At 42.1% G+C, this 23,245-nt stretch overlaps 1 protein-coding gene and 1 long non-coding RNA gene across 3 annotated transcripts in view; both read left to right on the top strand.

The window, feature by feature from the left end:
- Positions 1-19,849, top strand: part of sept2 (septin 2) — a 38,123-nt gene extending 18,274 nt beyond the window's left edge. The window contains exons 4-13 of one of the 2 annotated variants that reach the window (XM_034183962.1): positions 1,950-2,036; positions 2,436-2,559; positions 7,382-7,516; positions 7,613-7,730; positions 7,906-8,007; positions 12,207-12,352; positions 12,866-12,988; positions 19,158-19,218; positions 19,388-19,479; positions 19,677-19,849. In XM_034183962.1, the coding sequence (XP_034039853.1) occupies positions 1,950-2,036; positions 2,436-2,559; positions 7,382-7,516; positions 7,613-7,730; positions 7,906-8,007; positions 12,207-12,352; positions 12,866-12,988; positions 19,158-19,218; positions 19,388-19,471 (980 nt within the window). In that variant the 3' untranslated portion in view covers positions 19,472-19,479; positions 19,677-19,849. The remainder of the gene's footprint in view (positions 1-1,949; positions 2,037-2,435; positions 2,560-7,381; positions 7,517-7,612; positions 7,731-7,905; positions 8,008-12,206; positions 12,353-12,865; positions 12,989-19,157; positions 19,219-19,387; positions 19,480-19,676) is intronic. The other variant, XM_034183963.1, reaches the window with a different exon arrangement.
- Positions 3,805-6,266, top strand: LOC117522545. The gene is made up of 3 exons (XR_004564236.1): positions 3,805-3,837; positions 4,766-4,768; positions 6,083-6,266. It is a non-coding gene; the product is annotated as an uncharacterized LOC117522545 (long non-coding RNA).
- Positions 19,850-23,245: the final 3,396 nt, after the last annotated feature.

Raw genomic sequence — 23,245 nt, forward strand, 5'->3', positions numbered from 1 at the left:
TGCCCAATGCAGATTCGAGATTCATCACTGAATATGACTTTCATCCAGTCATCCACAGTCCACGATTGCTTTTCCTTAGCCCATTGTAACCTTGTTTTTTTTCTGTTTAGGTGTTAATGATGGCTTTCGTTTAGCTTTTCTGTATGTAAATCCCATTTCCTTTAGGCGGTTTCTTACAGTTCGGTCACAGACGTTGACTCCAGTTTCCTCCCATTCGTTCCTCATTTGTTTTGTTGTGTATTTTTGATTTTTGAGACATATTGCTTTAAGTTTTCTGTGTTGACGCTTTGATGTCTTCCTTGGTCTACCAGTATGTTTGCCTTTAACAACCTTCCCATGTTGTTTGTATTTGGTCCAGAGTTTAGACACAGCTGGCTGTGAACAACCAACATCTTGTGGAACATTGCGTGATGATTTACCCTCTTTTAAGAGTTTGATAATCCTCTCCTTTGTTTCAGTTGACATCTCTCGTGTTGGAGCCATGATTCATGTCAGTCCACTTGGTGCAACAGCTCTCGAAGGTGTGATCACTCCTTTTTAGAGGCAGACTAACGAGCAGATCTGATTTGATGCAGGTGTTAGTTTTGAGGATGAAAATTTACAGGGTGATTCCATAATTTATTCCTCAGAATTGAGTGAGTCCATATTTTTTTCCCTCTGCTTACATTTAAGACCTAGAACACATAAATGTTGGGGCTTGTGAGGGGAGCCACCAAGACTCCCAGACAGTTCTGAAGGAGTTACAGGCTTTTGTGGTTGTAGAAATTGTGCATAGTGTGACTTCTGTGTGCTGCATCACCAGTTACACAGCAAATTGCAGTGAATGGAAGATTTTTTTTAAGGGGGTGGGGAGCTACGCTTCAGCTATAGTTTACCTGTAGGCGTATGGGAAAGCTGAGCCTAGATTTGTTCTGTTTTCCTGTTTTACAGTCCTTCTCTATTTCACCCTAACATGAAGCTGTGCATGGAGATGCAACAAATAAATGTTGCGTCATTCACAGTTTCTTGATTCACATGCAGATAACCCTATAATTCTTTAAGAGCTGTCATTGTCAAACAATAAAAAAAAAACCTTCAAGAACGACAGCAAAATGAAATACGGACGAATTGAGGTTTTCGGTGGCATTCGTTCAAATTTTTCAACAGTTTTTAAAAATCCTGACAAAGCGCCAGCTGCAGGAACGAAGCTGTGCGAAGGTTAAATGATGCCAACGAAAGTCCAGATTTCTTGTTTCGTTAGGACTTTGTTGCCCTTCGTTAAGTGCCGTGTTTGACTGGACCATTAAAACATCAAAAAGGAAAGGCTGAACTAAAAACTGCATTGAGGAGAAAAATTACATGCTTCAGCCACATGGTCATGCAGAAAATGTCTATTGATTTGTTTTTCTGTGCTGTCAAACTACTTTTGGGTAAATTTTTTTGAGACACCCTATAAAGGTACATTTTTACCCTGTACATCAACACAGCAGCAAGCAGGAAGAAGCCTAGATGGATAGTCTAAAGCATATTTTGACCAGAAAAATACTTGATTAGTATGAATGACTTCTTTTTGAAGTCACATGATTAAGTTCATACATGGTAAAAAAAACAAAACACTAGTACAGACATGTATTTTTACTTGTACATTGTGGTATGTGGAGCGTGCAGGGTATGCATCAGCCCTCTATCTTTGATTCACAGTGAACACATTCAAGTGTGAAAGCAGCAGTCTCCTTATTGGTTACTGAGCTGCAAAATTGTTGAGTTGCAAATAGTGTTTGCAGGTCTGGTATTTCCTTTTTTTAGTGTGAGGCAGCATCAGAAGCAGGTATCACATTTCCTGCAGCACAGTTTAGATTTCCTGTACTCTGTGTTTGAATTTTTTTCTGTTGTATTTTGTCCCTATTTTGAATTTGATTTCTCATACTAGCTGTATAACCGTTTGTCTCATTCTTCTCTGTTCTCACAAGGTGAGTCTGGTCTGGGAAAATCCACTTTGATCAACAGCCTCTTCCTCACTGACCTTTACCCTGAGCGGGTCATCCCTGGAGCAGCAGGTAAAACATGAGCACATACACACAAAGCTCAGTGTTTTTTGATCAGTCTTACTCTTGAGTAGCTGATTATGTTCATCTTATTTTCAACTCTTGTGTTTTTTTTTTATTATTTATTCTCCAAAGTTCAAGAAAAAGCACACAATACACATGTAATTATAATAGACATACCTTATTGAATTTTCTACCCCGGCAGACTGGTATAGGTTAAGTTTTGGTATGAAACGTTTATTCATGCCTGGTAATCTTCATATATGTTCTACCTTAGAACGGGAATATATTATAGACATACCTTACTGAATTTTCATGTTGCACTTTGCACTGATGTTTTATGAAGTTCATTAGAGATTTCTTAATTTGCCTGAAAAATGTGCATCCTTGTAACATCTTCTCTGGTAACAGAAAAGATAGAGCGGACTGTTCAGATTGAGGCATCAACAGTGGAAATTGAAGAACGAGGAGTTAAGCTCCGTCTCACTGTGGTGGACACACCAGGATATGGGGACGCCATCAACAGCCAGGACTGGTATTAAACTTTTTCACTGATTAGAAACATCCGATTCTGGCACAACACAGTGCATCTGATGTTGTCAGTCATGTGATCTTAAAGTAGACAGTCACTAATTCTTTGAACTGTTCAGCAGTTCTCTCTCTGTCTCTCTCTCTCTCTCTCTCTCTGTCTCTCTCTCTCATATATATATATATATATATATATATATATATGCACCGTATTTGTGTGTGTGAGGGCCCAGGGATGAGCATCAGCCTACGCCCCCTTTTTTGAACAAAGTTGCTTAAATACCCACCCGAAATTAAATAATAATTATAATTAAAGTTCCTTAAACACCCACTTAAAATAATTTTGTGACCCCCAGCATATTGTAAAAAGCAAAATGGTTTTTCTCCTCTTCCATCTTGGATTTCTCATAACATCTGTTTGTCCAGTGCTCTTATTGTGAAAGCCTAGTGCAAGAGACAGAAAGTTTTGTGTGGCAATGTAGCTAGCTTTGCCACAGTCGCATGGTGAAGGAGCTGCTCCTTTTGTTAGTTTTTGTCCAACAAAAGTAATTTTTCCATCCACCAAAACAAGTTCCTTGTCAGCTGATGACCGCAAAGTTCATTATTAATTTTTATGTGTGTTCAGATAAATATTGTCCACTGCCTCGATGTTTGCTGTTCTAAGTGTGAGAGAGTGGAGCACAGAGCACACGCAGCACTCCTGGACGAGAACACAACAAAAACTGGCATCAAGTGTTGACAGTCACCAACAGACTGGATGTTACGCTGTTTTCAGTGAGAGACTGATGGAAAGATTATGGATTTTTTTTTTTTTATCTTAATGAGCAGGAATCACAGACAGCAACAAACTGTTTATTTAACTGCAGAGTCTACTGCCTTTAAACAGGTAGGAGGTTTGTTTTTGTCTTCCATCGGAGCCAGAGTTTTGCGATTTAATAAAACGCTGTGCAAAATGTGAAACGAATAAGGGTGCCAAATAGGGCTGTCATGAATCATCTGTGACAAATTTAATAATCAATATCATTGTTTTTTTGTTTTTTTTACTTTGTTTTTCTTTCAAAACTGCTGATGTCACCTGAAACATTATATCATTAATAATATCATGGCTAGCTGGCAACGAAGCTCATATGTTTGAGAGCATTTTAACCAAATTAAAGAGAAACGTGCAATGCAAAATCTGCAAGGCAGAACTTGCCTTCCACAGCAGTACAAAAGCGATGCAGGAGCATCTGAGAAGGAAACACGCTATGGCTCACGAACACCATGTTCAAGCACAAGGGTGTCCGTAAGAATCAATCAATCAATCAAATTTTATTTAAGCGCTTTACAACAACCTAAGTTGACCAAAGCGCTGTACATATAAAAATCGTATTTAAAATATAGTTAAAAAGAAGAACACAGATACATTTTATTCCCAAGTCTAAACAAGACTAAGTATCAAAAGCACATCTAAACAAATACGTTTTGAGTTTTGTTTTAAAAAGGGGCAGATCCGAGATGGCACGCAAGTTGAGGGGCAGCGAGTTCCAAAGTTTAGGACCTGCTACTGCGAAAGCACGATCACCCCACTGTTTGCTTCGAGACCTGGGCTGCTCCAACAAGTAGAGCTGTGCAGATCATAGAAATCTGCTGGGCTGGTAAAGGGTCAGAATCTCACATAAATACGCAGGTGCGAGGCTGTGGATGGAGCAGAAAACGAACCGGAGAAGTTTGTATTGGTTTCTGTATTTCACTGGCAGCCAGTGGAGAGAGCGCAGAACAGATGTGATATGGTGATGTTTACGAGAATTTGTGAGGAGCCGGGCAGCAGCATTCTGTACCAGTTGTAATCTGTGTAAGGATGTTTGACTGAGTCCAATGTACAGAGCATTGCAGTAGTCCAAGCGTGAGCTGATGAATGCGTGGATTGCTTTCTCCAGTTCACAACAACTGAGGAAGGGTTTCACTTTTGTGAGAATGCGGAGCTGAAAGAAGCTTGTCTTAACAACAGAGTCAATTTGTTTATGGAGATTTAGGTCCATAGATCCATCAGTTCAGTGATGTGTCCTATCATTTGTATGCTGATGATCTGCAGTTGTACTGCTCTTTTAAGACAACTGAGCCACAGAAACTCTGCTCTCTCACAAATTGTTTGTCCAAAATTACGGAATGGCTCACTGAGAACAGTCTGCAGTTAAATTCCAATAAGACTGAGACTCTGATTGTAGCACCAGATAGTGCTGTACCTGGAATTAAGCAGCATCTCGGTAGCCTAAGCTGCACGGTCAAAAGCAGCCTCCATAACCTGGGTGTCGTTTTGGATGGAGGGATGTCTCTGGAGCAGCACACAAATTACCTGGTTAAGAACTGTTTTTTCCAAATTCGGAACATCTCTAAGCTCCGTAAGATGGTGACTTTAAAAGAGCTTGAGATGATTGTTCATGCGTTCGTCTCATCGCGTTTGGATTATTGTAACAGTCTTTTCACCTGTCTGAATAAGAAGGAGTTGGCCCGCCTGCAGGTTGTGTAAAATTCTGCTGCGCGCCTATTTACCCGCACCCGCAGGAGGGACCATATTACTCCTATCCTTAATACTTTGCATTGGTTGCCTGTCTCCTACAGGATTCATTACAAAATCCTGGTATTGACTTTTAGAGCTCTGCATGGACAGGCACCGGACTACATCAGGGACCTGATCCAGCCTTATGCTTCCTCCAGGAGCCTCAGGTCATCCAATCAGAACCTGTTGATGGTTCCTCAGACTCGTTTTAAAACTCGCGGGGACAGATCTTTTAAAGCGGTGGCGCCTAGCCTCTGGAATGAGCTTCCCTGTGCCCTTCGTTCTGTGGACTGTATAGATACTTTTAGAAGGCAACTAAAGACGCATTTCTTTAAGTTAGCTTTTTAGCCTAATATTGTATTTTATTGTTTTTTATATGTTATTTTTAGATTATTTTTGTATGCCATGTGCAGCGCTTTGTGACCCTGGTCTGTGAAAGGCGCTTTATAAATAAAGCTTGCTTACTTAGGTCAGTGTCCAAGTGAACTCCCAAATTTCTGATTACGGTGTTATGGTGAGGAAGTGAGTGACCGTTTGAGACAACAGCGAGTGGGCTTGTGGTGCCAAAAAGACAGAATTCCGTTTTGGATTCATTTAGACTCAGGAAATTCTGTGTGAGCCAGTGCTTGATGTCATCCATACAGGTGTTGATAGCCTGAGATGCATCTGGAGAATCTCGTGAGACTGGTAGATAGATTCGAAGATCATTGGCATACATATGAAAAGACACATTATGGCTGGAGATGATTGAACCCAGAGGCAGCATGTAAAGAGAGAATAGAACTGGGCCCAAAATGGTGCCTTGCGGGACACCAGAAGACAGTCAGGCTGTAGAAGAGGAGTGGCCATTGATGAAAACAGAAGAGAAGTACCTGTCTGTTAAATAGGACCTGAACCACTGCAGCATGGGTCCCTGAAAGCCCACCTGCTGGGCTAGATGGTTCAGGAGGATGGAGTGGTCCACTGTATCGAATGCTGCAGTGAGGTCAAGAGTGCACATGGCACAAGGACACCCTGAGCTGGAGGTCGATGATCGACTTTGCAGTCGTGTCATCTGACCTTCGTCTACATGTCTCGGACATTCGGGTGAAGAGAGGGGCTGAGCTGTCGACCGATCACCACCTGGTGGTAAGTTGGATCTGCTGGGAGGGGAGGAAGCCGGTCAGACCTGGCAGGCCCAAATGTATTGTGAGGGTCTGCTGGGAACGACTGGCGGAACCCTCTGTCAGCGAGGTCTTTAACTCCCACCTCCGGGAGAGCTTCTCCCAGATCCCGGGGGAGGTTGGAGACATGGAGTCCGAGTGGACCATGTTCTCCACCTCCATTGTTGATGCGGCCACTCACAGCTGTGGTGGCAGGGTCTTTGGTGCATGTCGCGGCGGCAATCCCCGAACACGGTGGTGGACGCCAGAAGTAAGGGATCCCGCCAAGATGAAGAAGGAGTCCTACTTGTCTTTGTTGGCAAGTGGGACTCCAGAGGCAGCTGACAGGTACCGGCAGGCCAAGCATGCTGCGGTCTGTGCAGTCGCAGAGGCAAAAATTTGGGTCTGGGAGGAGTTCGGAGAGGCCATGGAGGAGGACTATCGGTCAGCCTCAAAGAAATTCTGGCAAACAGTCCGACGCCTCTGGAGGCGGAAGCAGCTCTCCACCCACACTCGTGCGCGCACGTAAAAAAAAGGGGAAAAAACTCCGCTCCCCCTGCTGCAGGCCTGCTGCTCGCTCCAAAAACGCTGTCATAATTGTGTTTAGAAACCAGTCACCATTTGTTTTATTATACATCTGTGTAGGTAATAAGTAAAATAATCTCCATGAACGATTCTCTCGCACATGCACGTAAAATGAAAAGAGAAAGAAACTCCGCTCCGCCGCTGTGGCACTGCTGCTCACTCCAAAAACTCTGTCATAATTGTGAAATAAAGGACAAAAGAGACATAAGTCCTGCTCACAGGCACGTCCCATCGGGAGGAGGCCCCGGGGAAGACCCAGGACACGCTGAAGGGACTACGTCTTGCAGCTGGCTTGGGAGCGCCTTGGGGTTCCCCCAGAGGAGCTGGGGGAGGTGTGTGTGGATTGGGAGGTCTGGGCGGCTTTGCTTGAGCTGCTGCCCCCGTGACACGACCTCTGATGAAGCGGAAGAAAATGGATGGATGGATATATTTGTGTATGTAATGTGTGTATGTATGTATGTGTATATATGTGTGTGTTTAGACATATAATAAAATAAAGCTATGGTTTATGTTTTGTTCTTTGTTAGACTTTATAATCTGCATGCATTATATGTCTGCTCCAGTTTCAGCACCATAATCAGCTACATTGATGACCAGTTTGAGCGTTACCTCCATGATGAGAGTGGCCTAAATCGCAGACACATTGTCGACAATAGAGTTCACTGTTGCTTCTATTTTATCTCCCCGCTGGGTCATGGGTAAGAACTGCAGCATACTTTGATGTTCCCTCAGATTCTTCTGTTTTACATCTTCTTTCTTGTATCTTTGGGTGCATACGTTTGTCTTCCTGCCAGCCTGAAGCCTTTGGATGTCCAGTTCATGAAGGCCATACACAATAAAGTGAACGTGGTTCCTGTCATTGCTAAAGCAGACACACTCACCCTCAGAGAGAGGGAGAGGCTCAAGCGCCGGGTAAGGACAACAGTGTCGTCATATTCATGCTCCCTAATCATCGCTTGTCTAAAAATTTTAATAACTCATGAAAACTGGATTTGCAGTACCACCTGATTTAACCTGGATAAAGAATACATTCCATTTTATAGTAGTAAACTGTAATTATCTGTCTTGTCTCTTCTCAATGATAAAGATCCTGGATGAGATTGATGAACATGGGATTAAGATCTATCACCTTCCTGATGCTGAGTCAGATGAGGATGAGGACTTTAAAGAGCAGACCAGGATCCTCAAGGTGCACTACTCTGAAACCTTTCTTGCCTAAACAACAGTTCCTTTATACTACGTTTACACATAACGACGACAGGTCACAAATGTCACGAAGTATACATTCTTGGCCGCTGATCACGAATGTGATTTGAGGCAGAGGCGTCAGGTGTCTTCAGGAACAGCTGCAACCTGTTACCACGCGTTGCGATTAATGGCACGTGTTGCTGGCAAATTATCGGGATTATTGCACTTAACAGCGCATCGTTAATGGCCCAGTCACACGGCACTTAACGAAGGGTGACGAAAACCTGACGAAATAAGAAATTTGGACCTTCATTGACTGTCGTTGGCATCGTTTAACCTTCGCGCAGCCTCATTCCTGCAGCGGGCGCTTCGTCAGGATTTTTAAACTGTTGAAAATTTTGAACGAAGGGCAACGAAAACCTCAATTCGTCTGTCTCGTTTTGCTGTCGTTCTTGGCGTTTTTTAAGCGTTTGTGTAGTTTTTGTAACGTTATTGTTTAATTTGACTTCGTTGGAGCAGCTGAACTTTTTCACACAGCGCAGAAGCCGGTTTGTGAGCGCTGAGGCTGCTGCTGCGTTCATGTACATCGGAAATTACAGGGCAAACTCAGCCTGTTTGCTTGGATTTTTTTAATCTGTGTGGGGGGGCAGCTTCAATGGGCTCAGGCACCTTACATTTGCCAAAATTAATCTTTTGTGTGGATATAATTAATTATTTTGCCACAAGCAACTGTTGAATTTGAAACAACAAAAAAGTTGTATAATTTCCAACGGTACTTGAATGCAGCATCAGCGGCAGCAGGAGCTCCTGCGTGCGCTTATTATTTTTATTAAATATAACAATCTGAGTGTAGGAATGACAATCCAGTCCTTCTGTACATGTGGCAACAGGTAGATGAATCAAAATGATGATATAAAGAGCTGTTCTGGAAGGCAGAATTCACGTTGTGGATCAGTGATCAGCTGGTGGAATAATCACACGTGAGTCAATGCGCGCGTTCACACGCACTGATTAATTTACTGTTCTATATTCAAACATCTTTACACTTATATATATTCTCCCTTTTGATAGTTTTCTGTTATAAATAAATAAATATATATGGCTTAGAACATAATACTGTGATACAGCAGTGACCACAGCGCACTTTTTTTTTTTTTTTTAATTGGAGGAAGACGGAGTGTGCAGCGTGTCAGCAGACAGTGTGGATTCTGATAATGATGGACATGATCCCTCTTTTGTTCTGGACGAGGAACCAGAGCAGGTGGTCCACTGACATGCACATAGATCTCCACAGATTCTGTTTGCAGTTTGTCCAGGACTCAGGTGCTATGAGCTCCATCCCAGCGCCGAGTCCTGGAACGCAGAGACGCAGACACACACTGCTCCAGCTGTGGCTCCAGGTGCGTTTCTTCGAGATCGTGAGCTTCGGTTTTGTTAATTTCCTCTTTCGTCCCTTTTGCGCTCTTGCTTCGCAGACTGTAAAAGCTCTTTCGTCCACCTTTTCTCAACGAATTGTGACATTTTTTACTTTTTCCCTTCGTTCAGGAATCGTCGTGTGCCATGTGACTGGGCCTTAAGTTCTGTCTCATTGTGAATGAGGTGAATTGTCTCCACACACACACACACATATTCATCCAGCCGTCAGCTGCTGTACAATTCATATCGCTCCAGTTTGCTACTCAAAATGTAGATTAATCCACAGCAGAAGAACTTTGTGACTGCATGCTTAGTTGTGCTCTGTGCCATAGAGTGGTGCAGAGAGGAGGAGGAGACGGAGAGAGCCAGATGTGTGCCTCCATGCGGCTCTCATCTCGCGTATTTTCCCAAACATCAGGCACAGCAGCAGGTGGATAGCTGACTTGGCGTCACTGTCCTTCTTCAGGATACTGCAGCAGTGAAACTGAATGCAGTGCAGCGGGTTTAATTGTGCACATGTCAGAGAAGAACGCTGCCATGCTCTATTAAGGATCATCACGAATCAGGACGGATCAACACGCTCAGTTGCGTCCTCCACGACATGAGGCGAAATGAGGGTGGTGTGTGACATTCATAGAAGATTTTTTGACAGCCAAAAACATGCTCCACGAAAATCATGAACATCACACACACCAACATGCAGTATTAAGAAACCTATTCACATGCATTAAGTCATGTAAAGAATGTCAGGAATATGCAAAGAATGACGCAAATATGACATTCGTAACGCATCCTGCCTATGTGTAAACACAGCATTAGGAAAAATTGTGTTGTGGGGCTGTCTGTTCGGGGGGGGGGGGTTTGTGTGTGTTTTTGTTTCGTGTCTTGTGGTCGTTCTGTCTTTGTGTGCACTGGCAGGTGCCTCGATATCCTTCTTGTGTGTATGTTGGTGTGTGTCTGATCTGTCATGTGCGTCTCGGTTTCCCCTGCCTCCACTGTGTGTGAGCATGTCCCCTCCTTGTGTTAGCCTGGTGCGTGTGTGTGCGTGCTTCCAGCGTGTATCTGTATTTGTTTGGTCACCTGTGTGTACGATTGTGCATGTCCCCCAGGTTATCTCAGTGTCTGTCCTGGAGTATGTATGAGTGTGGCTGCCTTCCCCCCTCCAGAGTCCTGTCTGTATACGAGTCATTCCGATGGTCCCTTATGTGTGTGCATTGTGCACGCTACCTCTGTCGGTGTCTTGTGTATGTCAGATGTCCAGTTGTTTATCATCTGTGTATCACCAGTGCCAGTGTCAGCCACCAGTTACTGGTGGACATCAGTTTATTCCTAGTCCTTGTTTTTGTTTGATTGTGTCCTGGTTTGATTCCAATTGTTTTGTAGTTAAGTGATGTCATTATTTATTTTTGTATTGTTCACCTCCGTGGTTGTCTTTTATTTCTTTGTCTGCGGGTTTGGGTTTGTCTGTTCTTTTTCCTACTCACCTGTTGTTGTGCGGTTCCTGATCAGTCTCCAGTTATTGTCGGGTTTATTGTTTTTCTCTGTGCATTCTGTTATTCACGTGCGTATGCTTAGTGTCAACTTCTATTTTTTTTTTTTTTCTGCACACCTGTTGTTCATCAGTTCAAGTCTTAAGCCACTCCTTGTTTTCTGTTCATGTGCAGGTCTGTTGAATTTATGTTGGCGTGTCTAGTATTTATCTTCCCCGTGTACTCCCAGTTGTAAGTGGTGGTGTCCGTGGAGATTTGTATTTCTGTTCGTCACACCTTGTGTCCCTCACTGTGTGTTCCAATCGTCACAGTAGTTTGTATCTTATGTTCTCTTTGGATGAAGAAAGCACTGTGATTTTTACATTATATCCCAGAGCCCTGGCTGCCTACTTTTGGGGTTCAACTAAACCTTGTTCCTGGCTTCCAAACATAACAAATTGTCTTTAAACCTCACAACATGTGGTTTAAACACGAGATTTTTTTTTTTAAGGTGGGCTTTAAAGGTGTGGGGGTTTTTTAATCATCAAAATTACACTATTTGTCATAGCCAAACTTCCATCTTCCTGACCACAAATGTTATAGAAGGATGCCACGCGAGCGACGGCGGCGGCGAGAGGTTGCCATGTAATCCCTATGGAAGGACGCGTTGTGGTGTCACAAAAGTCCATGCCACACAATGCGACGTGATGGACGCGAGTAAAGCAACACGAATAAAGTGATTTTGAGCGAGTGTGAATTTGTGGCGTCGCATGGCGTCTGGTGTGAACATGGCATTAAGCTGTGGATAGTTTGGCTGAAACCAGCAGCCACTTGACAAAAGTTTAATGAATGATTCTCTGAACTGGAGCTTGGACTACTTCCTGCAGGTCCTGCATGTGCATGCTTTTTTATTATTTCTGGAAAATTATCAAAGAAATACAAGTGTTTTTCTTCCTCTTTTATAACTTATGACTTTACAACTGTTATGCTGCAGAAAATACATTTTTGAGTTGTGCCTACTTTTAACCATGATTGTGCAGCTTCCCCGGAGGTCACAGGATTTGCAGGTGCTGTCAAACATGAGCCCACAACAAATAAAAATGTAATAGAAGCAAATTAAACTATTCAGGGTTCAGAGAATTAAGATAGGCTTGTATATGTGGGTCCATCTCAGATGATTGTATTTTTTCTTTTAGCATGTAAATACAGCAGTTGTATAACCTTCAGCTGAAACTGTATTGCCTTTGGATTTGTCATAATGATATGTGGATGTTTGAAATCATAATAGCTGTAGATAAACTACTGTTTTTTATAGGCCAGCATCCCATTTGCAGTGGTAGGATCCAACCAGCAGATCGAGGCGAAGGGGAAGAAGGTGAGGGGCCGCCTGTACCCCTGGGGAGTGGTGGAGGTGGAGAACCCAGAACACAATGACTTCCTCAAGTTGCGAACTATGCTGATGTAAGTGTTTCATAGGATGCTGAAAGCAGCTGCATTGTCTGCATACAGTGTGGAAAGAAATTTGTTGTTTCAGTAATAAATGTGATGGGTAAATGGTGATAACTGTATTGTACAGAGTACCTTGCCAAACGGTAGGTGTGTGTGTGAACAAAATGATTAGTCACAAAAAAAAGTGTTGACGAAGTCGGTAAGAGAAATAACAGAACCAACCCTCCAGGGCAAGTGTTGTTTTTTTTGGGGGGGGGGCAGCTTGAATATACTGAGCAATAGCTTGTCTAATTTGCTGTGTATACTTTGGAAAATCCCTCAGTTCTCCCATTGTATGTTTTAATAAGTGAAAAATTACTCCTTTTTTTTGTATTGAAAAAGGATGGAATAGACTCCTTTTGTATTTCCATAAAAGTCCTGTGTTGGCCCCAAATACTACAGGTCACAATCATCTCACATGATCTTCGGTGAACATGTAATTTTCAAAGTGTTTTTCTAACAGCTTATACTTCTACAACCCCGCAGAACGCACATGCAGGATCTGCAGGAGGTGACCCAGGACCTGCACTATGAGAACTTCCGCTCGGACCGTCTCAAACGGGGTGGCAGGTTGTCCTCCCATGGTTACATTCTGCCTCTGTCCCCTGCGTACGTACCTGTCTGCAGCTTGCTTCTTTGCACCTCCCCCACTTCAAACAACAAACCACAGATTGTAGTGTGACGTGTATATTTTGTAGGGCAGTATTTGCAGCGTTACGCGCATGATGCAAAATGTGGCACAAATGCTGTTGGGGTGTATCTGCTTCCACAAGTGTTTAGATGGCCCTAAATCCATAAAGTCAGTTAATCAGTGTCTTCTGTGATTCTCTCTAAACTAGTTTGCCAGGAGTCATTAGATTTACTGGTGTGTTCACATCAAGCAGAAATACCACAAAACAGTGGAAGTGTATTGACTAGTATAACAGTTGTGAATACACCTGTTATGAAGGTCAGCTGAAAAGTTCTGCCTCCAATGTGATTATTTCTATAACATGCAAGATGAATCACATATCTGCTTAAAGCTTGGAATGTTCTCTATCAGGTAGTGACATTGCTTTTCCACATAGACACCTTCCCTTTATACCCACTTGCGCCCACACCAGATAAGTTTTTGCATCCCACTGGTTAAGAAATCTGGTGTCTTCTCTCAGTGCCAGCGACACACTTCAGCATGGGGAAGAAATTAGAAGGTGCAAAATTTGGATTGTACAGTGGGTGCGGTATGATCGTGTAAAATTTGAGCTGCTGCAGTGCATCCTGTGTCTGTGAGGACGAGCATTGTCATGCTGTAGAATTGCCTTTTCCAGAACAAACCTGCTTCAGACATGCATGTAGCTTTTGCAGTGTCCACATATTGGTCAGAGTTCACGGTTTTTCCGCAGTCCAGAAATTCTTTGACAACTCTGCCATCGCAGTCCCAAAAAAAAAGGTCATAGACTTCAGTAGAAGTCTTGACTGAAGGGATGACTTAGAATTTTTTCCTTTTTCATACCCACCTCTTGACTGTATTGACGTCCACACAGGCGTCATCACAGATAACACTCATTCATAGATGAATGTCCATGCATGCACAACCCTCCACCTTAAGGAATTCAGTAACAGTACATTATTTCAGACATACATCCATGGATGTAATTTTTTTTTACAGACTATTGTGCTCATGTTGCATCGAAGGCATGCCTGAAATTGCTGGGGGAAACAGTTTGGTGTAGTGATAGTTGATAAGTAAAGGATTATTCTCATACCAGTTTCACTTCAATATCTTGCTTGTTATTGAAATAATCACGTGGTAGGCAGAACTTTTCAGCTGACGCTCGTACCCTGACTGCTGTATGTGCTCACTGAAAAAGCATCAGTAATGGAAGCATTAGAGAAAGTATAAGTCAAAATTTAGGTGGTTCACTTGAAACACTGTTAGCAGTAAGGTAAAAACTGTATACTGCTGTGTGTTACACTGCAGTGTGTTCTTATTGCACACTGTGTGTGTGTGTGTGTGTGTGTGTGTGTTTTGCCAGCATGGATTATGCATTTTAAAAATGTATTGTCAGCAGTCTACATTTTTATTTTTAGCTGTTGTCCATCCAGTCTCCATACTAGCCCGTTGCAGGGAGGGATTAAAGCAGTGTTGAAGTTTGGTACAAACCAGTGTTAATATTTTTCCATTACTTTTATTTAGTTTTATAAAAAATTGTGTTTTTGCTATATTATGCGCTACTGCATATCCTTGAGCGCAGCGTGTACATGTATTGTGAACTCGACACGTCAGGATTTTGGGGGATTGCGTTGCAGAAATAGACTGTGCTTAACTCTAGACCAGTTTTTCCTGGTCTGTTGTGCAAAGGTTTTGTGGTATTTAGTGACCAGTTCTGCAACTAACCACACCTTGGTGTGAGACTGACATGCCCACATGACAGGAAGTGGACCAGTGATTTATAGGACATGGGCACTGGAATTAAAAACTATCTTGCATTGCACTGTACACCACTTTGCACCAGGTGGAACATTGGGCTCTCTGACACACTGTAGGCAGACACGAGTACAACAACACACCCAACATGTAGCAAATTTAAGAAGGCACATCAGGACCGAGCGTCCCACACCAGGAGTAACTGAAGTATTCATGTATAAGTTGCACTCATAATCAAGGATGTACGTACAGATGTAGGGCAGTCCCAAAAGCTCATAGGGTGGAGAAACACAAGATTATGCATATCAATGTTGGAATTAATTGGACAAAAGTTATATATGATTAAAATCAGAGTCTACAGTGTTTTAAGTGGCACTGTTGCCAAAATCCTGTTATGGCCCAGTCACACGACGATTCCTGAACTAAGGGAAAAAAAAAAAAAAAGTCACAATTCGTTGAGAAAAGGTGGCCGGAAGAGCTTTATCACCAAATAGCCTGCGAAGCAAGAGCGCAAAAGGGACGAAAGAGGAACTAAACAAAACTGAAGTTAACAATCTCGACACTTTAAGCGAAACGGGCCTGGAGCCACAGCTTGAGTAGTGTGTGTCTGGATCTCTGAGTTCCAGGACTCGGCGCTGGGACAGAGCTCATAGCGCCTGAGTCCTGGAGAAACTGCAGACAGAAGCTGTGGAGATCTGTGCGCACGTCGGTGGGTCCACCTGCTGTGGTTCCTCATCCAAAACAAAAGAGGGATCATCTCCTTCATCATCAGAATCCGCACTGTCGCAGCCCAATCGACATGTGCGCCGTCTTGCTCCAATTTAAAAAAAAAAAAAAAAACCCTGGTGTGCCGTGGTCACTGCTGTATCACTGTCTTATGTTACTAAGCTCTCGCCGCGCATTGACTCCCCATGTGCTGTTATTCCACGAGCTGCTACTGATTCGCAATGTGAATTCTGCCTTCCAGAACAGCTCTTAACATAATCATTTGAATCATCTACCTGTTGCCAGATGTACACAAGGGCTGGATTGTCATTCCTACACTCATATTGTTATAGCTAATAAAAATAATAAGCGCACGCAGGAGCTGTCGCTGACGCTGCGTTCAAATACCGTCGGAAATTACATAACTATTTTGTTTCAAATTCAGCAGTTGCTTGTGGCAAAATAATTAATTGTATCCACACAAAAGATCCCTATGTAAGGTGCCTGAGCCCATTGCAGCTGACCCCTCCACCCAGATAAAAAAAAATACGAGCAAGCAGGCTGAATTTGCCCTGTAATTTCCAACGGTACAGGAACGTAGCGTCAGCAGCAGCGCTCAGAAACTGCTTCTGCACTGTGTGAAAACATTCAGCTGGTTGAACAAAGTCAAACTAAACGCTAACATTACAAAAACTAAGCAAACAATAAAAAACCTTCAATAACTCCAGCAAAACGAAATACGGACGAATTGAGGTTTTCATTGCCCTTCCTTCAAATATTTCGACAGTTTAAAAATCCTGACGAAGCAACCGCTGCCGGAACTAAGCTGTTTAAACGATGCCAACGAAAGTCCAAATTTCTTGTTTTGTTAGGACTTCGTTAAGTGTCATGTGACTGGGCCATTAGATGGGCCAAAACATCATAGGGTGAGGAAATATAGTGTATCATTATGCATATCACTTTTGTAATGAATTTGATTAGGTGTTCGCGAGTTAAAGTGTTGACAGAAGAATGTGACAGGAACACACACACCTGCATAGATGGTACACAATTCCATATTTCCTCTCCCAGCATGTTGGGACAAAGAGCTGCATTAGAGGAAGCTGGAGAAAGAATTCATAAGTAACACTTATTGTTGACTTAGTTTGGTAGTTGAACTAGTCACAGCTCTGTAGGACAAACTGATTTTGTGTCCACGGCAGTAGCAAGTGTGGTAAAGTGGTAAAACTTCAGGCTGTAGTGGGGTAACAGGGTTTGCTGATATCTGAACAGTTTGTGTAGAACTGGACTTGGTTTAATCCTCAATGTGGACCAAAAGGATTGTTGTAGACTTCCTTCTGAACAGCCCAGGATTTTACATTCATCACAGCGTTGCTGCCCTTCATGGCCAGTGAAGCCTGGCTGCAATAGATTTGTGCAATCTCATGACTGGACTGTTGGAGGTACCAGCTTTCACCGGGGGAGGTATTGCTGTGTCGCTTGCTGTTTTCCTCTTGACTATTTCATCTCTCTGTAGCTGTTTGTTGTAGACGCCCACTTTTCCCACGTGTTCTGCACACAAACCTTACCTCACCCACTGGATTCTGCTTTTTCCACTTCCTCAGTGCTGCCTTTGCCGTGTTTGCCTAATGCCATCTCACACACACATAACACATTGTGCACTTCATTTAAAACCTGCTATAACTCATCAAAAACATTTATGAAGCATTAATTACAGTGCATCTGGAAAGTATTTACAGTGCTTCACTTTTCCACATTTTATGTTACACTGTTATTCCAAAGTAATTTTTTTTCCCCCTCGAAGTTCTCCTCACCCCATAAGAACATGAAAATTTTTTTTGGAATTTTGTGTAAATTTATTAAAAATAAAAAAGAAATCGCATGAATATAAGTATTCACACCCTTTGTTGATGCACCTTTGGCAACATTTACAGTCTTACATCTTCCTGAATATGATGCACAAGCTTAGTGCACCTATCTTTGGGCAGTTTTGTCCATTCATCTTTGCAGCACCTCTCTGGCTCCATCAGGTTGGATGTGGAGCGTTGGTGCACAGCCATTTTCAGATCTCAATCCTGATTAGTCTCTCAGTTTCTGCCACTGAAAACATCCCAACAGCATGATGCTGCCACCACCAAGCTTGACTGGAGGGATGGTGCCCGGTTTCTTCCAAACATGATGTCTGGCATTCACTCCAAAGATTTAAAACTTTGTCTTATAAGACCTGAGAATTTTGTTTCTCATGGTCTGAGAGTCCTTCAGGTGTCTTTTGGCAAACTCCAGGTGGGCTGCCATGTGCCTTTTACTATGGAGTGGCTTCTGTCTGGCCATTCTACCATACATGCCTGACTGGTGGATTGCTGCAGAGACTGTTGTCCTTCTGGATGGTTCTCACTCAACAGAGGAATGCTGGAGCTCTGACAGAGTGATCATCGGGTTCTTTGTCACCTCCCTGACTAAGGCCCTTCTCCCCGATCACTCAGTTTAGATGGGTGGCCAGCTCTAGGAAGAGTCTTGGTGGATCCAAACTTCTTCCATTTACTGATGATGGAGGCCACTGTGCTCATTGGGACCTTCAAAGCAGCAGAAATGTTTCTGTACCCTTCTCCAGATTTGTGCCTTGAGACAGTCTTGTCTCTGAGGTCTACAGACAATTCCTTTGGCTTCATGCTTGGTTTGTGCTCTGACATGCCCTGTCAACTGTGGGACCTTATATGTAGACAGGTGTGTGCCTCTCCAAATCATGTCCAATCAACTGAATTCACCCCAGGTGGACTCCAGTTAAGCTGTAGACAGATCTCATGGATGATTAGTGGAAACAGGATGCACCTGAGCTTAATTTTGAGCTTTGAGTACTTGTATACATGTTATTTCTTAGTTTTTATTATTATTATTAATAAAGTTGCAAAAATCTAAAAAAAAAAGTACACAGTGTTATGGGGTATTGTGTGTAGACCTTTGAGGGGAAAAATGAATTTCATCCATTTTGGAATAAGGCTGTAACATAACAAAATGTGGAAAAAGTGAGATGCACTTTCTTGATGTACTTTTACTACATTTCTTTTTTTCCTGTCTGGGCCCTGTTTTTATTGAAGTGCAACGATTAGCTAAAACATGATGGTGTTTTTGCCATGCAAATCTGTTTGGTGGACATAATTTTTCCTAGCTAATCTTTGTATATGCTCCCCCAGAAACATTTATATTGGCCCTGTTCTGGTTTTATAACTCACCAATGTGAAAAACTATGTTCAAAAGTAATACACAAGCCTTGCATTGGGTTTGTTGTAGATTTGATCACCATAGTTGCATTTTTGTCACTTTTGGTCCGTCCAGGCTGTTTAGCGGAGATTATCCTTTTTCATTTGGTGAAATATTTTGTAACGCTTTACAGTGATTTGGCTCAACTCTGTTAAAGAAAAAAGTGATGTAGTGATTATTTGCCTCGCCGTCCAATTCTGATGTTGTATTTCAGCAACACTCCTGCACGTGTGAACATGGACACTCCCTCAGCCCAAACACCATGTAAACACCATGTGCTGCTTGAAGCACTTACACATTTAAAACAGGGCCCTGATTATTTGCTGGACTGTACTGTGTTCTGCAAATACTTTGGTAGTTGAGTGTGTTACCAGTGAAACATTAACTTCAGCTGTATGGTGGCTGCAGAAAGGGGCCAGAGCCAGAGGAAATGGACAAGGACATGATCCTGCAGGAGAAAGAGGCAGAGGTGGGATCGCCTCACAATCACAACTTTACAGTCTCAAACATCCATTCATTCTCCCACTGGCTCTAATTTCAAATATTGGAACACTATATGAACAATGCATTTTATTTACATTTTGTGTGCATGAAAAAAAAAATCATTTTTTGTTCTCTCGTGGTTTCACATGGTGCAGTTGAGACGAATGCAGGAGATGATTGCTAAGATGCAGGCCCAGATGCAGAAGCAGGGAGAAGATGGGGATGCCCCTCATGTGTAAAGAGTCTGGTATGAGCGAGTCTCACTGAAGCATCAACACACGCTGCATGTTATATCAAATGAGATTTCTCAGATCATTTCTTCTGTCTGGTTAATTTGTCGTGTTTTGGAACATGTAGAGTCGTTGCTGCACCCCACCCCCGCTCGCCCCAGTTGGCTGACAGTTGAGTGCCACACCAGCCTTCACCCTTGTCTTTCCTCTCTGCAGGTATTTGAACCGCTGCTCGAGTGTAATCAGATGTGACAGGACTGAAGAATGGAAGTATAATCTTGGCCACTTGTATTGCTTTTCACTATATTCCAGTTTTGAGTGATCTGAAGTCACTTTTTATATATTCAAACAGTATTATGTTTATTTACACAGTTCTATTTCTATACACACACACACCCCCCCCCCCCCCCCCCCCCCCCCCCCGTTGAAGTAGTTTGAGTTGCTCAGATGAAGTAAATTACTCCTCGTTCAGAATGGGGCATATTTTGAATACAAACCTTTGGGCTGTTCTGTTACATTTCCATTTTTGTTCCCTTTTTTGAGGAAGCTGAGAATAACCAAAGCTGCGCTACTCGTCAGGGCTTTGTTCTAAAATCAGCTGTAAGGTACACACGCTGATAACAAGCAGCACGTGTGTTGTTTTGAAGAGCAAAGAAAGCTAAATCATCTGAATGCCGTGTGATTTCAGATGTGAAGCTCGTCAGTGCTGTATGTTGTCTCACCTTTGACCTGACGTTGGGTTACGTATCTTAGTGCAGCTCCTGCATCACTTACACTTTCCGAGAATAAACTCTGCCCCTTGACCTCAGTCTTCCTTTTGAGCTGACAAACGCACCTCTGTCTGATGCTTTTAATCAACTCTCTGGATTTTTTTTTCTCGTAAAGTTACGTCCTCAAGTGCATAAATTATTTCGTGTTTGTTTCAGTGATGCAACACCCTCATTTTGAGACTCTGGCCAAGATGAAACTTGCTAGTCACATTTGCAGAGTAATTTGTAATTTATGGACTACATAAAGGTAACCTGATGAGGTCAGCGTAGCCAACATTTTTATCACCAATCACAACATTCCTCTGTGCTGTTTGTAATCTGAGTAACTGTCAAACATTGTTCTTGATGCACATTGTAATAACTGTTTTATTAAAGTTTATTAATCACTTCTGAGAGCTGGGTTTTTTTCCTCTCTCCCCTTAAAAAAAAAAAAAAAGATTGCCCTCATAATGTTGTGGACAGTTTTCCAAACTGTCAGAAGGCTTACTGTTTTCATTTGTGTCTCCATGTAAAAAAAAAAAAAAAAAAATCTCAGAACTGCGCAATTATCACAATTTTCCTTATTATTCTTTATTATGCCCATCAGTCTATTTAATCTACTAGATGGCGGATGCAGCTTGTGAGCTGTTGCCAGGCAGCTGCCATCTTTATTACCGTTATTCCATGTCGTCAGTCATTACATTAAATAAAAGTCTATGATGTGCAGACTTAAACTTGGGTTAAAGTGATCTGAAAATGCTGTTTTGTGCAGTGTTCAGGCACAGCGACAAGCTGACAAAAGATTGTCAGCTGGATAAATAAAATTGTGGAGTGAGCTTTCATAAGTGTGTTCAGAATAATAGTGCTGTGTAACTAAAAAGATTAATCCAGGTTTTGAGTATATTTCTTATTGTTATAAGACCAAGCATTCATGATATGCACACTCTTAAGGCTATGAAATTGGGCTATTAGTCTAAAAAAAAAAAAAAAAAAACAGAAAAGGGGGTGTTCAAAATAATAGTGTGGCATTCAGTCACCGAGTTCGTCAATTTTGTGGAACAAACGTGTGAATCAGGTGTCCCCTATGTAAGGATGAAGCCAGCACCTGTTGAACATGCTTTTCTCTTTGAAAGCCTGAGGAAAATGGGCCGTTCAAGACATTGTTCAGAAGAACAGCGTAGTTTGAATAAAAAGTTGATTGAAGGGGGGGAAAATTATACGCAGGTGCAAAAAATTATAGGCTGTTCATCGACAATGATCTCCAATGCTTTAAAATGGACAAAAAAACCCAGACACGCGTGGAAGAAAACGGAAAACAACCATCAAAATGGATAGAAGAATAACCAGAATGGCAAAGGCTCACCCATTGATCAGCTCCAGGATGATCAAAGACAGTCTGGAGTTACCTATAAGAAAAGGGGAAATTTCACACTTTTATAGTTATCTTTACAATGAAAGTGTGTTAAGAAATTTGTTGTAGTAGTCTGATGACTTTTTCACCTTTTTTCAGCAGCATTATATGCAAATATTGCCATTGTGTGCTTGTCCCACACCCAGACTTTTGATCTTCAATGATAAAAATGAATGGTAAAGAAACGTTTTTTGTAATGTTTTAAAATATCAGTAAAATAAAACATAATTGGGGTATTCAATGTCATACAACTGTTGTGATTTTTTTTAAACAAAATGTAGTTGTCCCACACTATTGCCGTAATTTCCACCACAACACTAATGTCCCTTTAAACAGTTTGTATGAAAAATTGTTTGGGTAGTTTCTATGGAGATAAACAGTGACATCAGAGCACATGTATATAGCACCAAATCACAACAAACAGTTGCCCCAAGGTGCTTTATATTGTAAGGCAATGGTGTGGAAATTACATTTACAAGGCCAATAGTGCCCGTAGTTAAAGAATCACCCATATATCGCATACCAGTTATCATGGATCAGTTTGGATATGTCAAAATACTTGAAGAGGTCATGTTGCCTTATGCTGAAGAGGACATGCCCTTGAAATGGGTGTTTCAACAAGACAATGACCCTAAGCACACTAGTAAACGAGCAAAATCTTGGTTCCAAACCAACAAAATTAATGCCTTGCAGATATGAAATCATGAAAAACTGGTTATACAACTAAATACTAGTTTAGTGATTCACAGGATTGCTAACAAAGCAGCTTGAACATAATAGTTTTGAGTTTAGCGTCAACAGCAGATGCTATTATTGTGAACACCCCCTTTTCTGCTTTTTTTTTTTACTAACAGCCCAATGCCATAGCCTTGAGTGTGCATATCATGAATGCTTGGTCTTGTTGGATTGTGAGAATCTACTGGTACCTTGTTTCCCATGTAACAATAAGAAATATACTCAAAACCTGGATTAATCTTTTTAGTCACATAGCACTACCATTATTCTGAACACTACTGTACATACTCAGCTCATACAGACTACATACTCACTCTATGCGCTGTATATCTGCCGTTAACCACTGATATCCGCAACTGACGGGGATTTGCGGCTTGACAGCGAACTGGGACAGTGTGTAAAACAGATATATTGCGTGCCCATCATGTCCACATCACAAACTAAAATATGTTGTAGCAACTGCATACAGATTGGCCATGACGAAAACGTTTTTATTACATCTGCTTTGCAGCTGATTTGTGGACAATCTGAATGCATAACACGTCACGTAAACCCAAAGTACTATATGTGGCAGAAAGTGACATACCAGCCAGTCAGTGCCGGTCCAGCTGTGTAAATCCACAAAGACGTAGCTGCTGCAATGCAGGACTTTTATTTAACACCAACAAAAGGAAGAGTTGCTGTTAGCCACAACTCACACTGAAGTCTGTTTTCTGTGACACACTCAAAAAAAAAAAAAAACCACCGTGTCACACCCCAAGCGGCTTCCGGTCCCCAAACTCATGAACAGTTAATCCTCGCATGACAACACTCTGATCAACTTGTCCAAGTCCAGCAAATGCTCCAGAGGTTGTATTGTTGGTGTGAATAGTGATGCTGAAAGGTGCT

This window comes from Thalassophryne amazonica, chromosome 12 (assembly GCF_902500255.1).
Source record: "Thalassophryne amazonica chromosome 12, fThaAma1.1, whole genome shotgun sequence".
Taxonomy (NCBI): Eukaryota; Metazoa; Chordata; class Actinopteri; order Batrachoidiformes; family Batrachoididae; genus Thalassophryne; species Thalassophryne amazonica.